This window comes from Pristiophorus japonicus, chromosome 7, assembly GCF_044704955.1.
Source record: "Pristiophorus japonicus isolate sPriJap1 chromosome 7, sPriJap1.hap1, whole genome shotgun sequence".
In the NCBI taxonomy this organism is placed as follows: domain Eukaryota; kingdom Metazoa; phylum Chordata; class Chondrichthyes; family Pristiophoridae; genus Pristiophorus; species Pristiophorus japonicus.
This window is the reverse complement of record NC_091983.1, coordinates 125,289,788-125,306,365: the sequence shown is the minus strand read 5'-3', so window position 1 is coordinate 125,306,365 and position 16,578 is coordinate 125,289,788. Positions and strand designations below refer to the sequence as shown.

General features: G+C 45.6%; 1 protein-coding gene across 2 annotated transcripts in view; it reads right to left on the bottom strand.

Annotated features, from left to right (window-relative positions):
• Positions 1-16,578, bottom strand: part of tbc1d32 (TBC1 domain family, member 32) — a 454,803-nt gene that overhangs the window by 75,981 nt on the left and 362,244 nt on the right. For both annotated transcript variants that reach the window (XM_070885302.1, XM_070885303.1), the window contains exons 31-32: positions 6,148-6,302; positions 3,896-4,036 (exon numbers count right to left, since the gene is read on the bottom strand). In XM_070885302.1, coding sequence (XP_070741403.1) covers positions 3,896-4,036; positions 6,148-6,302 — 296 coding nt within the window. The remainder of the gene's footprint in view (positions 1-3,895; positions 4,037-6,147; positions 6,303-16,578) is intronic.

Below are 16,578 nucleotides of genomic sequence, written 5' to 3'. Positions count from 1 at the left end.
GGAGAAATTTAGAATTCATCAGAAGACGACAAAGGGTTTAAATTAGGAGGGGGAAGATAGAGTATGAGAGTAAGCTTGCAAGGAACATAAAAACTGACTGCAAAAGCTTCTATAGATATGTGAAGAGAAAAAGATTAGTGAAGACAAACGTAGGTCCCTTGCAGTCAGAATCAGGTGAATTTATAATGGGGAACAAAGAAATGGCAGACCAATTGAACAAATACTTTGGTTGTCTTCACTAAGGAAGACACAAATAACCTTCGGAAATACGAGGGGACTGAGGGTCTCGCGAGAAGGAGGAACTGAAGGAAATCCTTATTAGTCAGGAAATTGTGTTAGGGAAATTGATGGGATTGAAGGCCGATAAATCCCCAGGGCATGATAGTCTGCATCCCAGAGTACTTAAGGAAGTAGCCCTAGAAATAGTGGATGCATTGGTGGCCATTTTCCAACATTCTATAGACTTTGGATCAGTTCCTATGGATTGGAAGGTAGCTAATGTAACCCCACTTTTATAAAAAAGGAGGGAGAGAGAAAACAGGGAATTATAGACCGGTTAGCCTGACATCGGTAGTGGGGAAAATGTTGGAATCAATTATTAAAGATGTAATAGCAGCGCATTTGGAAAGCAGTGACAGGATCAACATATACATAAGAATTAGGAACAGGAGTAGGCCATCTAGCCCCTCGAGCCTGCTCCGCCATTCAATAAGATCATGGCTGATCTGGCCATGGACTCAGCTCCACTTACCTGCCTGCTCCCCGTAACCCTTAATTCCCTTATTGGTTAAAAATCTATCTATCTGTGACTTGAATACATTCAATGAGCTAGCCTCAACTGCTTCCTTGGGCAGAGAATTCCACAGATTCACAACCCTCTGGGAGAAGAAATTCCTTCTCAACTCGGCTTTAAATTGGATCCCCTGTATTTTGAGGCTGTGCCCCCTAGTTCCATTCTCCCCGATCAGAGGAAACAACCTCTCTGCCTCTATCTTGTCTATCCCTTTCATGATTTTAAATGTTTCTATAAGATCACCCCTCATCCTTCTGAATTCCAACGAGTAAAGACCCAGTCTACTCAATCTATCATCATAAGGTAACCCCCTCATCTCCGGAATCAGCCGAGTGAATCGTCTCTGTACCCCCTCCAAAGCCAGTATATCCTTCCTTAAGCAAGGTGACCAAAACTGCACGCAGTACTCCAGGTGCGGCCTTACCAATACCCTATACAGTCCAAGTCAGCATGGATTTATGAAAGGGAGATCATGCTTGACAAATTTTCTAGAATTTTTTAGGATGTACAGTGGACAAGGGAGAACCAGTGGATGTGGTGTATTTGGACTTTCAAAAGCCTTTTGACAAGGTCCCACACAAGAGATTAGTGTGCAAAATGAAAGCACGTGGTATTGGGGGTAATGTATTGATGTGGATAGAGAACTGGTTGACAGACAGGAAGCAAAGAGTAGGAATAAATGGGTCGTTTTCAGAATGGCAGGCAGTGACTAGTGGGGTATAAAATTCTGACGGGATTGGACAGGTTAGATGCAGGAAGAGTTTTCCCGATGTTGGGAAAGTCCAGAACCAGGGGTCACAGTCTAAGGATAAGGAGTAAGCCATTTCGGACCGAGATGAGGAGAAACTTCTTCACTCAGAGAATTGTGAACCTGTAGAATTCTCTACCACAGAAAGTTGTTGGGGCCAGTTTGTTAGATATATTCAAAAGGGAGTTAGATGTGGCCCTTACAGCTAAAGGGATCGGGGGTATGGAGAGAAAGCAGGAATGGGATACTGAAGTTGCATGATCAGCCATGATCATATTGAATGGTGGTGCAGGCTCGAAGGGCTGAATGGCTTCTCCTGCACCTATTTTTTATGTTTCTATGTTTCCCACAGGACCTCTCTCCCTGGAATTCATAGGATGTTCCTCGTTGGTCCCTTTCTCCGCACCTCACTGTTTCCGGCCTCTATTCCTCGCCCGTCCCCACCTCCGCTTCTCGACCGTCCCCACCTCTGCTCCTCGCCCGTCCCCACCTCCGCTCCTCGCCCGTCCCCACCTCCGCTCCTCTCGCTCCTGCTTCTGGGTCCTGACCCCTCGATTACACTCCAAGATATGCAACCAATCAGCTACTTGGATTCTGATGACGTCTAATTTTGTGGCCCATTTTGAGTTTGTCGCCCCCTCGAGACCTCTGTTGACTCTGTTGCTGCGGTGGCTAGTTATTTTTTAAAGCAGCTGACAGATCCTAATCTCGAGCCCAATTTACACTAAACATCCATAAAACAAAGGTGCTCCATCAACCTGCACCCGCCACACAGCACTGCCCCCGATTATCAAAATCCATGATGTGGCCTTGGACAATGTGGACCATTTTCCATACCTCGGGAGCCTACTGTCAACAAGGGCAGACATCGATGATGAGGTCCAACACCGCCTTCAGTGTGCCACAGCGCAGCCTTTGGTCGCCTAAGCAATAGAGTGTTTGAAGCCCAGAACCTTAAAACCGGCACAAAGCTCATGGTCTACAGAGCAGTAGTGACACCTGCCCTCATATAGGCTTCTGAGACATGGACTATATACAGCAGGCACATCAAAGCACTGGAGAAGTACCATCAACGATGCCTCTGGAAGATCCTGCAAATCCATTGGAAGGATAGCCACACCAATGTCAGTATTCTTGCGCAGGCCAACATCCTGAGCATCGAAGCATTGACAACACTCAATCAGCTCCGATGGATGGGCCACATCGTCCATATGCCCGATTCGAGACTCCCAAAGCAAGCGCTCTACTCAGAGCCCCAGGTGGGCAGCGGAAACGCTTCAAGGACATCCTCAAGGCCTCCTTGAAGAAGTTCAGCATCCCCACCGACACCTGGGAGTCACTCGTGCAAGATCGCTCAAAATGGAATAGAATAATCCGTGAGGGCGTCGAACACTTCGAGTCTTTTCGCCAGGATTAAGCAGAGACCAAGCGCAAACGGCGGAAGGAGCGTATGACAACCCAAGCACTTTAAAAAACCGGCACTTCAACCAATGTAATTTCAACCACCGTCTGTCCAACCTGCGACAGAGACTGTAGCTCCCGTATTGGACTTAACAGTCAATTGAGAACTAATTTTTAATGTGGAAGCAAGTCATCCTCGACTCCGAGGGACTGCCTATGATGATGATCTACTTTAAAAAGTTTGAATTGTAGCCACTACTTTTAAAAACACAATGGGGTAAATTTCCATCTTTTAAGGGACAAGAATCCATGGTGAGTGCTGCGCCCAAATTTCCAATATGCATTCCTAGCATTTGAGACTGTTAACTGTGTATATATTTGTCACCATTCAAATCTTTTTCTGATCTGACTGATCTAAAATGTAATTGCTCTGAGATAAACTTTGTGATTTGGAATATACATTTTATGTTAACAGAAAGATCAAGATTGATCACAAACTTTGACTTAAAATAGTTGCCCCGATTTTGTGAGTCAGCAAAGTGGGCGACCTTACATGCCTGATTTTAGTACCTGTGCTATCACAGAAAGTGATAAACATTAGCCGCAATTTTGTGAGATCCCACACCACCGGGACTAATATAATCATTATCTCAAATATGTTCAACTGAGGTAAAAAATTCTAAGATCAGAACAATCAAATATTCTACGACTTATGAGTCACTAGAAAAATGGTAACAGATGTACTAATTTTATACCAAATACCCACACATATATACTGCTCCAAACATCGATCTTTAGAAATCTAATTAACATGAAAAAATAAATTTGAGTCTATTTCTGAAAGTGCGCGTACAGCCCACAGGTTATTAAAATCATAAACAGTTACATCGCTTAACCTTCCAGTCGAAACTATGAAACTCTTCACATGCATTTTCTTTAAATTGACATTTCACCTGTGAAGGAGTGAACCCTGACATGCGGAACGCTGAGAAGACAAGTGGTAATTCTCTCTTCAGTAACATCTCAATGTAATAAGTTGTGCAAGAATACACAGGATGGATACCGGATTCTGCATTTTCCACAGAAAGATGGATCTGCCAAGGTGACAGCAAAAACAAAATTAGAACATGAATGAACTTAGAAGAAAAATTCAAGTGGTGTCCTTCTTCTGGACAATCTATCATATACATTATCCACAGTATATTTTGATTAATTTTCACATTCTTTGTTCTGCTATAATATAATCAAGCCATTTTATATTGAGATCTCAGATAGAAACAATTACCTTTCAGCGAGCTTAAAATTCAAAACATGTTTGGAAATCAAATAACATCCAAGTGTAATCATTTTGGAGTAACATTGGGATATGTGAGGCTATAAAAATGATGGGGACTGGTATCCCACTTTCATTAATTAAAAAAAAAGCATAACCCATGGTCCTGAATGGATTCATGCTATCACAATCCCTTTCAAAGAAACAACTATGCTCACTACCCCATCATTCAAAACCAACAGATATTTAGACAAAATCTTCCCATGCATCCAGTTCCTGTTGTTCTCTGTGCAGGCTGAGCAGGAGAGGGGGAAAAAACTGGAGGGAAGGTCATTGTGGGAGATTTCTGTGTCAGTTTGCTAGGCGTAGGCGGCGTGGCCTTCCTTGTAGATGAAAAGGGAGTAAAATACATTTTAAACTTACTTCAGCAAGGCAATCCCGCACCCTAACACCCCCCCCCCCCGCCCCACCCCATCCTAAAACACTGATCACAACCACAATATCTACTGACCAAACCACTAGAATTAAAGACTTTATTTTGCTCCTATCCAATGTGTTATATCTAAACATCTGTTACAGATGTTCTTCTTCTAAATTCTGATATGACTCAACCTGGGCATTTACCAGGCAAAACTATGCTTTGTGTCTGAAGATAATAAAGAAAACTTTGTGGTAGTGCTCATGTAAGTAAACAAATATGTCAGGAAGAATTCTGTTATTTTGGCAGACAATAATCCAGAGGTTCCATAGGATCAACCAGTTGTATTAGAAACTACAAAGTAACATTATTTATAAAGGAAGAGAAAAACACTGATGGACAGCCAGAAGTCTTTTTTAGCCAGTAAATAAAAATGATGGAAGATCACTGGAATCCTACAGTCCCCTCCTTTGTTACCACTAGGTGACACAGTAATGGATAAACTGTGAAAACTGCTTCTAGTGCACTATAAATGAAGACATACCATTTGTAGATATAATTTTCTTTTCATCTGTACAATTTAACATTAATATATGTCATGTTATTACGCACAGTAGCTCTTCTTTTTTATCTCACTAATTTTCTCCCTATCTCCCATAGATACTTGATCCCAATTGGGAACAGGGTGTAGCATCCCGAAAATTGCACCTCGTTCTCACCCGGCCACCAATATTTTCATTGGGACCTTCCCATGGGCAGCCCAGGTACCTGCCTGTTTCACACTGCAGCCTATTTATAATATGCAAATCAGATCCAATGCTAAGATTCTGATGCAATTTTGAAATACCATTTGATTCAGCGCTGGCAGTACGCTACCATTAAACAAATGAGGATTGACCCTGAAAACAGTTGGGCCCCTCACCGGTGACTTCCCGTGGGCAGCCCGATAATCCTGCCCATTACCGGCCTGAAACACAGCAAAAGTGACTTGTTACTGGGATATGGGCACTCGTCAACTTCCAGTATCACATCCAAGCAGCCATTATTCATGTCTTGATAGCAGAGGTTGGATTTTCCTCCACAGCAGGTTCATTGGAGATATGTGTCCAGATTAAATTTTGACTCCAATGCAGTTTCTTTGGTCAGATTAACCTTAAAAGTAAAGGTGGGGTCCTAAGTGCTACTTACTCCATTAGGAGCTCATCTTTGCCTCGGAGGTAAATCAGCATTATTTTTTATACTGAATTCAAATTCTGAAATGCAATGATGAGAAAGACCATTATGAACCTCTGGATTACTAGTCCATTAACATACTGTACTACCCAAGCCCTGTCCTGCAGCTCAGCGGCATGATGTCAATGAGCCCAGCCTTCAAAATGGACCAGGCCTCTTGCCAAAAGTCTGCTTGGGGAGGGGGGGGGGAATCAACCCCAGTCTCTTCAAAAACTTGCCATCTGGAATGTAATACAATATCTTTAGTAGTTAATGCCAGATTTTCCATCAGAAAAACATACAGAAGCGTGCAGGCGGGGCAGCCAGAGAAATGCTGAGACGAGAAGGTTTGAAAATTGTTGCAGAAATGTTAGAGCTCTCTCTCCATCCCCTGACATTATCAAAAATGCAGTGGATGCAAACCAGTCATGCCCAACATAACCTCCCTGTAGACAGCCTGTAAGCTTCAGTCAAGGAAATCTGACAGCATAAATCAATTTTTTAAAAACACATTTTTCCTGTTATGTTTCCATCACTGAATTTGAATTCAGGTCTCACATCTCCTTAAGTGCAGAGCAACGATGTTACATAGCTCTACAGAATGTATATTTTTATATCATCTTTATATAATGGAGGTGAAAAATCTGGTAAATATTTAGCAGCTGAAATAATGGTACATAAAAGATAAATGTTTGATTAAATAATGCACTGATTATAACCTGCATATTTTCTTGTCCAGAAGCAGAATGTACCCATTTTACGGTTTGCACCTACAATGTACTGATATTAGTCTATTAACAGAACCACTATATTACCCTACCCCTCTGTCCTGCAGCCCACCACCACGATGCCAATAAGCCCAGCCCACAAAATGGAACGGGCCTGCTATCTGAAGTCTGCTCGGGGCAGGGGGGGGGCAGGGAAATCTAACTCAGTCCCTTCAAAAACATGCCATCTAGATTGTAATAAAAAACCTGTTGTAGTTAATGCCAGATTTTCCTTCAGAAAAACACACAGAAGTGTGCAGGTGGAGCAGACAGAGAAATGCTGAGATGCGAAGGTTTGAGGCACGAGGAGTACAGTGCCTCAGCGCGCTGGAGAACCAGCACACAATGTTATTAAGTGATAAGGCATATGTTCTAACCTGTGATCGCCTCATTGGTCAATTTCTGATTGCTGCAAAATTAGAAGTGGAGAATATGGGGAAAAATTCATTATCGCTCCGTTTGGGAGTGGTAACATTTGAGGTGGGAAACATAGCGCCAGGCGCTAAAGTTTCCCCCTCTCAAAAATTCAGTTTAGCGCTCCAGGAAGGAAGTGGAGTGCTAAATCAAATCACTTCCTTCTTGGAGCGCTAATGGGGCAGATGCCACAGCAGCGCTGTACACTGGGCTGTGCAGCACTACACGTCCAAAGGGCCCTTTCCTCCCTTAAACGGAAGTGCCCATGCTGAAGACTCTGGAATGAAAAAAGGACCTACCTGGTCCACCTAGGTGTCATGTATTTCACCATCTTGCAATGACTATAAGTATGTAACTGTAACTCATGCATACCGTACCTGTACCCTTGTAATGCACACCCTGACCACAGGGAGTGAGCTCCTCATCTGGGCTTCCAGGTATAAAAGGGGAGGTCCCACCCAGGATCAGCGCTCTTCAGTCCTGGAAGTAAAGTGAAGGTCACAGAGTGACCGTGTCTGATATATCTATGCCTCGTGTGAGTTTGTAACAAGGTGCAGAGACACTACATCTGTCGACGAGAATCGGGAATCACCGAACCACGAGGATGGCCACCGGTGGCACAGAGGAACGCTACTGTGTGGGTGAGGACTGGGACGACTTTGTGGAAAGACTCCAGCAGTGCTTTGTCACAAAGGACTGGCTGGAATAGGCAGCGGCTGACAAGCGGAGGGTGCATCTACTGACCAGCTGTGGTCCACAGACGTATGCCCTGATGAAAGACCTGCTCGCACCCCAAAAGCCAGTGGACAAGTCCTTCGAAGAGCTCAGCCAGCTGATCAGTGAGCATCTCAAGCCGGCAAGTAGCGTACACATGGCCCTGCACCAGTTCTACTCTCACCGGCATCGGGAGGGACAAAATATCTTGGACTTTGTGGCAGAACTGCGGCGTTTGGCCAGTCTCTAAGTTCTCCGATGCCTGCAGGGGGGAGATGTTAAGGGACTTTTTCATCGAGGGCATTAATCATGCCGGCATTTTCAGGAAGCTCATAAAGACTAAGGATTTGACTTTAGAAGGGGCAGCGTTGATAGCTCAGACCTTCATGGCAGGGGAAGAGGAGACCAAGCTAATTTACACACAGCCCTGGTTTCAATGTTGCGATAAACCAGGAAGTTAATGTTGTAAAAAGGAAACACAACGCCACAGGCAGGCAAGGGCAATTCGACATCGTCCAGGCAGGCAGGCAAGGGCAATTTGACACCGTCCAGGCAGCAACTAGCTCCAGGGTGGGTCTGCAACAGGGACAATGGAAAGGGGTTAGGCAATTCACGCCATCTTGAGGAACAATGCATCCTGTGATGGGACAATTAACACCCTCCATCAGAGTGCTTAGAAACAGCCAAACGAGCCATCAGAGAGGAATGCCTGGGAATAGCCCTTTTGTTAACAGCAATCTCAGCTCATGTTGGAGTTGTGGGGGCAGACACACTGCAAAAATCTGCAGGTTCCAACTTTACACCTGTAGGATTTGTAATGTCAAGGGACACCAGGCCAGGATGTGCAAAAAGGCAGTAGCGAGGCTAGTCTGCGAGACAGACGAACCAGACGAGGGGTCTGAAATGCAGGTTGAGGCCTGGGGAACAACCATGGATGCTGAAGTTCAGAGAGTTCATGTGGCCGACGTCCACAGCTCATACACCAAAACGCTACCCATGATGATGAAAGTCTTACTGAATGGCATCCCGGTGCACATGGAACTGGATACCGGAGCTAGCCAGTCCCTCATGAGCGCCCAACAATTTGAGAGACTATGGCCACACAGAATTAGCAGGCCCAAATTGGAACGCATTGAGACACAGCTACGTGCGTACACCAAAGAGATCATCCCAGTGCTGGATAGTGCAAACTTGGTGGTAACGCATAATGGATCACAGAACCGGCTGCCACTCTGGATTGTTCCGGGAAATGGCCCTGCGCTCTTGGGGAGGAGTTGGTTAGCTGAGATGAATTGGAAATGGGGGGGGGGGGGATGTGCACACCATTTCATCCGTGGAGCAAAGTTCATGCTCGCAGGTATTGCAAAAATTCGAGTCACTCTTTCAACCCGGTGTTGGAACGTTCAAGGGCACCAAAGTAGTGATACACATCACTCCGGACACCAGACCAGTGCACCACAAAGCCAGAGCAGTGCGGTACGTGATGCGTGAAAAAATTTAAAGTGAACTGGACAGGCTGCTCAGAGAGCATAATTTCGCCCATTGAATTCAGCGACTGGGCAAGTCCCATTGTTCCCGTCCTCAAAGCAGTTGGCTCGGTTAGGATTTATAGCGACTACAAAGCCACCATCAACCGAGTGTCGTTGCAAGACCAATACCCGCTCCCGAGAGCGGAGGAACTTTTTGCCACGCTGGCAGGTGGTAAGCTGTTCACGAAGCTGGACCTCACTTCAGCCTACATGACTCAGGAACTGGCTGAAGAATCCAAGTTTCTAACCACCATCACAACACACAAAGGATTATTTGTTTACAATAGGTTTCCGTTTGGCATTCGTTCGGCAGCGGCTATCTTTCAGCGAAACATGGAAAGTTTGCTCAATCCATCCCTGGAACGATCGTGTTCCAAGACGACATCCTTATAACGGGTCGAGACACTGAGGAACACCTCCGCAACCTGGAGGAGATGCTCCGCCGATTGGAACGGGTAGGCCTGCTGCTGAAAATGGCCAAGTGCGTGTTTTCGGCCCCAGAGGTTGAGTTCCTGGGCAGGAGGGTTGCCGCAGATGGGATCCAGCCCACTGAATCAAAAACTGAGGCAATTCGCCGGGCGCCCAGGCCCGGCAACACGTCGGAGTTGCGATCATTCCTGGGACTCTTGAATTATTTTGAGAACATCCTGCCGAACTTAAGCACATTGTTGGAGCCGTTTCACATGCTCCTCCGTAAAGGTTGTGAATGGTCTTGGGGGGATTGTCAAGAACGGGCTTTCAATAAGGCAAGGAACCTGCTGTGTTCCAACAAACTGTTGACTTTATATGACCCCTGTAAAAAACTGTTTTTAACCTGTGATGCGTCATCCTACGGGGTTGGGGGAGTTGGGTAATGATGACGGCCGACTCCAACCGGTGGCTTACGCCTCCAGATCGTTCTCCCAGGCAGAGCGACCTGGATACGGCATGGTCGAGAAGGAGGCACTCGCGCGTGTGTACGGTGTAAAAAAGATGCACCAGTACCTTTTCGGTAGACGGTTCGAGCTAGAGACAGACCACAAGCCGTTAACATCCCTGTTGTCCGACAGCAAGGCTGTCAACGCTAATGCGTCAGCTCGCATACAGCGATGGGCCCTCACGCTGGCTGCATATGACTACACCATACGGCACCGGCCAGGCACCGAGAATTGCGCTGACGCGCTCAGCAGGCTCCCATTGGCCACCATCAAGGGGGCGTTGGAGCAGAGCGCCGAGGTGGTCATGGCCGTTGAGGCTTTTGACATTGTGGGCTCCCCCATCACAGCCCACCATATCAAACTCTGGACCAACAGGGACCCCCTCCTAACCATGATAAAGAAATGTGTCCTGACTGGGGACTGGGCGCCCGCACACAGGGCATGCCCCGAGGAGGTCAGGCCGTTTCAGAGACGGATGGATGAACTCTCCGTCCAAGCCGACTGCCTGTTATGCCCCAGAAAGCAAGGGAAGCATTCATCAGCGAACTCCACAGCGAGCACCCTGGCATCGTGTTAAGGAAGGCCATTGCCCGGTCACACGTGTGGTGGCCGGGGATTGACTCAGACCTGGAACACTGGGTTCACAGAGCACGATGTGTGCCCAGCTGGGCAATGCCCCCAGAGAGGCCCCACTCAGCCCGTGGCCCTGGCCAACCAGGCCATGGTCACGTATTCACATGGACTATACGGGCCCGTTCATGGGAAAAACGTTACTGATCGTTGTCGATGCATACTCGAAGTGGATCGAGTGCATCATATTGAACTCGTGCACGACATCCATCACTGTGGAGAGTCTGCGTACGGTTTTCGCGACCCACGGCTTGCCGGACATCCTGGTCAGCTATAATGGCCCGTGTTTTACCAGCCATGAATTCCAGGAATTTATGTCGGGCAATGGGATCAAGCACGTCCGGACAGCGTCATTCAAGCCGGCCTCCAATGGCCAGGCGGAAGGGACGGTCCAAGTCATAAAGCAGGGCATGCTACGCATCCAAGGACCCTCCCTTCAGTACCGCCTATCGCGCCTCCTGCTGGCCTACAGGTCCCGGCCGCACTCGCTCATGGGAGTCCCGCCAGCGGAACTCCTCATGAAATGCACGCTCAAGACGCGGCTGTCCCTCATTCACCCAGCCCTGGCAGACATTGTTGAGGGCAAGCGCCAGTTCCAAACCGAGCTCCATGATCGAGGCTCAAGGGGGAGGTGTATAGAAATAGATGACCCGGTATTTGTTCTTAACCATGCTTTGGGACCCAAATGGCTTGAGGGCACCGTAATTGGCAAAGAACGAAACAGTATCGTGGTGGTCAGACTAAATAATGGGCAGATATGCCGCAAACACTTGGACCAAGTAAAGACAAGTTTCAGTGCAGACATGGAGGAACCGGAAGAAGAGCATGGTGAGATAGCACCCACACCACTGCCAGCGTACGAGCAACAAAGACAGCCCTCAGCATGCACAGTCCCGGACAGGCCGGAATCACCTCAAGTGACAGAAATGCGTGCTGAGGCTCAGCCACCAGAGCCACAGATGCAGTGCTCCACGAGAGAGCGCCGACCACCTGATAGACTTAACCTCTGAAACTAAAAGATCTAAGGGGTGAGGTGATGTCATGTATTTCACCATCTTGCAATGACTATAAGTATGTAACTGTAACTCATGCATACTGTACCTGTACCCTTGTAATGCACACCCGGACCACGGGGTGAGTTCCTCACCTGGGCTTCCAGGTATAAAAGGGGAGGTCCCACCCAGGATCAGCGCTCTTCAGTCCTTGAAATAAAGTGAAGGTCACAGAGTGACCGTGTCTGATATATCCATGCCTCGTGTGAGTTTGTAACAAGGTGCAGAGACACCACACTAGGGAGCTGGATTACTGCTTGAGGATCTTACGAAGAAAACAGAGCAGCACTGCGAAAACCAAGGTATGTTTTTGTTTTAGCGGCCGGCTGCCCGATCAACGCCTCCTGCAGCTACCAGTGTTTTCGCCTGGTACTGCTGCAGCGGACGAAAATTGATTTTAGGGCTGGGGCGCTAACAGGGGATGTGTGTGGCGATGACGTCACGATCTCCGGGTGCAGGAGATTGGGGCACAAAGCCATAGCGCTGCTGCTAAACTCCTGGCCAATATAGCGGGAGTTGTCAGCATCCAATCGGTAATGCATTTGTGGTCCGTTAACACCCCACCGGGGGCACTAACGGGAGGCACAAATGCATTGAATTTTGCACCCGAAGTGTTTCACTACATTGGGAAGGTAAAATGAGAGGCAAACATTCCTGGCTGCTCGTGTGCACCTCTCTGTCAACTGAGAATGACACAAGCAGAGCCGTGGCAGCAGATCTCTTGACTATAATTCTTACATAGTTTTAAGAGAACATAATGCGAAGAAGAGCTTTGTTTTCCATTAAAAAAAGAAAATGCAAGTGAGGTTATTGGTGTCAGTGAGGTTAGGACAATCTTAGATTCTCAATAAAAGTAATTTTGAATTTGGCCTATTAGCTTCTGATATAGTATGGATTTCTCAAAGTTAAAAGTAAAACAGCTGAATTCCCTTCGGAGCTCGGAACAATTTTGTATGTGGCGACAGAAGTGGCCATTAAAATAGCATCATAGGTTGCATATGAAAAAGGCAAATTAATATTGAATGATGTGTGTATGCAACATAATGGAGTACTGATGAGTATGATGGCATATTTATTACACTCTTGAAGCTGGTTGAATGACTTGTGAGTGAGCTCAGTGGGTGTCAAAAGTGTGATAAACATAGTATCACATCCATTATATCAAGTATTTCCTTTATATTGAATTTAATGTGATCATTTTGCACAGCAGAACAAAGAGGATTTTGGATGAATGACCTGTGCAAAGGATATTACTTTTGGTTATAACAGCCACAATGTGTGTGAATCAGGTTTTTTGAGAAAATTATTTTTGAAGATGCGCAGTTATATTGACTGTGATTTGATCAAAGATTGATGCTTTCATCATTTTCTTTGCTCGACTCTCAAGTGGTATCAGTGAGAAGGTAGAACTATGAGGAAATAGTGAGTCCTAAAGGATCCCAATACCAGATAATTTTTTTCAATGTAGCTCACCCAGTCTTATCTTTCTGGATTGTTTGCAAAATGGCCCTATCTGTAGCAAGCCCAACACGAGAGGGGGCGGTCTTGGATATACTTTTGGGGTATGAAGCTGGACAGATTGAAGGGGTATTAGTGGGAGAGCACTTGGGTGCCAGTGACCATAAATCAGTCAGATTCAATTTGGTTATGGATAAGGACAAGAATAGGCCTGGAATAGAATTTTCGAATTGGGGAAAAGCTAATTTTGCTAAGTTAAGGAGTGATTTGGCCATGGTGGACTGGAAACAACTACTTGTGCGTAAATCAGTGTCGGAACAGTGGGAGGCATTTAAGGAGGAGATCTGGAAGGCCCAGGCTAAACATGTGCCCTTAAAGAAAAAGGTTGCAAAAAATAATTCTCGAGCCCCCTGGATGTCGAGGGACTTACAGGGGGGGATAAAGGAAAAAAGGGATGCTTATGTCATATATCAACAGCTAAATACTATAGAATCTTTAAAAGAATATAGGAAGTTAAGAGGCAAAATTAAAAAGGATATTAGGAATGCTAAGAGCATGAGAAATTCTTCGCCAGTAAAATTAAGGAAAACCCTAAGATGTTCGATAAATATATTAAGAGTAAGAGGTTAACTAAAGAAAGGGTAGGGCCTATTAGAGACCATGAGGGTAATCTTTGTGTGGAGGTGGAAGATGTTGGGAGGGTTCTTAACAAATTCTTTGCATCTGTTTTCACAAAGGAAAGGGACAATGCAGATACTGCTATCGAGGAGGAGTGTGATATTCTGGATGAAATAAATATGAGAGAGGAAGTATTAAGGGGTTTAGCAGTTTTGAAAGTAGATAAGTCCCCAGGCCCGGATGAAATGCATCCCAGGCTGTTGTGCAAAGTAAAAGAGGAAACAGCAGAGGCCTTGACCATCATTTTCCAGTCCTCTTTGGATCTGGGCATGGTGCCTGAGGATTGGAGGACTGCTAATGTAAAATCTTTGTTTAAGAAGGGAGAAAGGGATAGGCTGAGTAATTACAGGCCTGTCAGCCTAACCTCAGCGGTGGGAAAATTATTGGAAAAAATCCTGAAAGACAGGATAAATCTGCATTTGGAAAGGTAAGGATTAATTAGGGACAGTCAACACGGATTTGTTAAGGGAAGATCGTGTCTGACTAACCTGATTAAATTTTTTGAGGAGATAACCAAGGAGGTCGATAAGAGTAGTGCGTACGATGATGTGGAATCTGTATGGATGGAGCTACGGAATACCAAAGGGCAGAAAACGCTAGCGGGAGTTGTGTACAGACCACCAAACAGTAGTAATGAGGATGGGGACAGCATCAAACAAGAAATTAGGGATGCGGCAATAAAGGTACAGCAGTTATCATGGGCAACTTTAATCTACATATTGACTGGGCTAACCAAACTGGTAGCAATGCGGTGGAGGAGGATTTCCCGGAGTGTATTAGGGATGGTTTTCTAGACCAATATGTCGAGGAACCAACTAGAGGACTGGGTGATGTGTAATGAGAAAGGACTAATTAACAATTTTGTTATGCGAGGCCCCTTGGGGAAGAGTGACCATAATATGGTAGAATTCTTTATTAAGATGGAGTGTGACACAGTTAATTCAGAGACAAGGGTCCTGAACTTGGGGAAAGGTAACTTCGATGGTATGAGACATCACTTGGCTAGAATAGACTGGCGAGTGATACTTAAAGGGTTGACGGTGGATAGGCAATGGCAAACATTTAAAGATCACATGGATGAACTGCAACAATTGTACATCCCTGTCTGGAGTAAAAATAAAACGGGCAAAGTGGCTCGACCGTGGCTAACAAGGGAAATTAAGGATGGTGTTAATTCCAAGAAAGAGGCATATAAATTGGTCAGAAAAAGCAGCAAACCTGAGGACTGGGAGAATTTTGTAATTTAGCAGAGGAGGACAAAGGGTTAAATTAGGAGGGGGAAAATAGAGTATGAGAGGAAGCTTGCTGGGAATATAAAAACTGACTGCAAAAGCTTCTATAGATATGTGAAGAGAAAAAGATTAGTGAAAACAAACGTAGGTCCCTTGCAGTCAGATTCAGCTAAATTTATAATGGGGAACAAAGAAATGGCGGACCAGTTAAACAAATATTTTGGTTCTGTCTTCACGAAGGAAGACACAAATAACCTTCCGGATGTACTAGGGGACCGAGGGTCTAGTGAGAAGGAGGAACTGAAGGATATCCGTGTTAGGCGGGAAATTGTGTTAGGGAAATTGATGGGATTGAAGGCCGATAAATCCCCGGGGCCTGATAGTTTGCATCCCAGAGTACTTAAGGAAGTAGCCCTAGAAATAGTGGATGCATTGGTGATCATTTTCCAACAGTGTATCGACTCTGCATCGGTTCCTATGGACTGGAGAGTAGCTAAATGTAACACCACTTTTTAAGAAAGGAGGGAGAGAGAAAAGGGGTAATTATAGACCAGTTAGCCTGACATCAGTAGTGGGGAAAAAGTTGGAATCAATTATTAAAGATGAAATAGCAGCACATTTGGAAAGCAGTGACGAGATCAGTCGAAGTCAGCATGGATTTATGAAAGGGAAATCCTGCTTGACAAATCTTCGAGAATTTTTTGAGGATGTAACTAGTAGAGTGGGCAAGTGAAAACCATTGGATGTGGTGTATTTGGACTTTCAAAAGGCTTTTGACAAGGTCCCACACAAGAGATTGGTGTGCAAAATCAAAGCGCATGGTATTGGGGGTAATGTACTGACGTGGATAGAGAACTGGTTGGCAGACAGGAAGCAGAGAGTCGGGATAAACGGGTCCTTTTCAGAATGGCAGGCAGTGACTAGTGGAGTACCGCAGGGCTCAGTGCTGGGACCCCAGCTATTTACAATATACATTAATGATTTGGATGAGGGAATTGAGTGTAATATCTCCAAGTTTGCAGATGACATTAAGCTGGGTGGCAGACGCTAAAAGGCTGCAGGGTGACTTGGACAGGTTAGGTGAGTGAGCAAATGCATGGTAGATGCAGTATAATGTGGATAAATGTGAAGTTATCCACTTTGGTGGCAAAAACACGAAGGCAGTTTATCTGAATGGCGGCAGATTAGGAAAAGGGGAGGTGCAACGAGACCTGGTTGTCATGGTACATCAGTCATTGAAAGTTGGCATGCAGGTACAGCAGGCGGTGAAGAAGGCAAATGATATGTTGGCCTTCATAGCTAGGGGATTTGAGTATAGGAGCAGGGAGGTCTTATTGCAGTT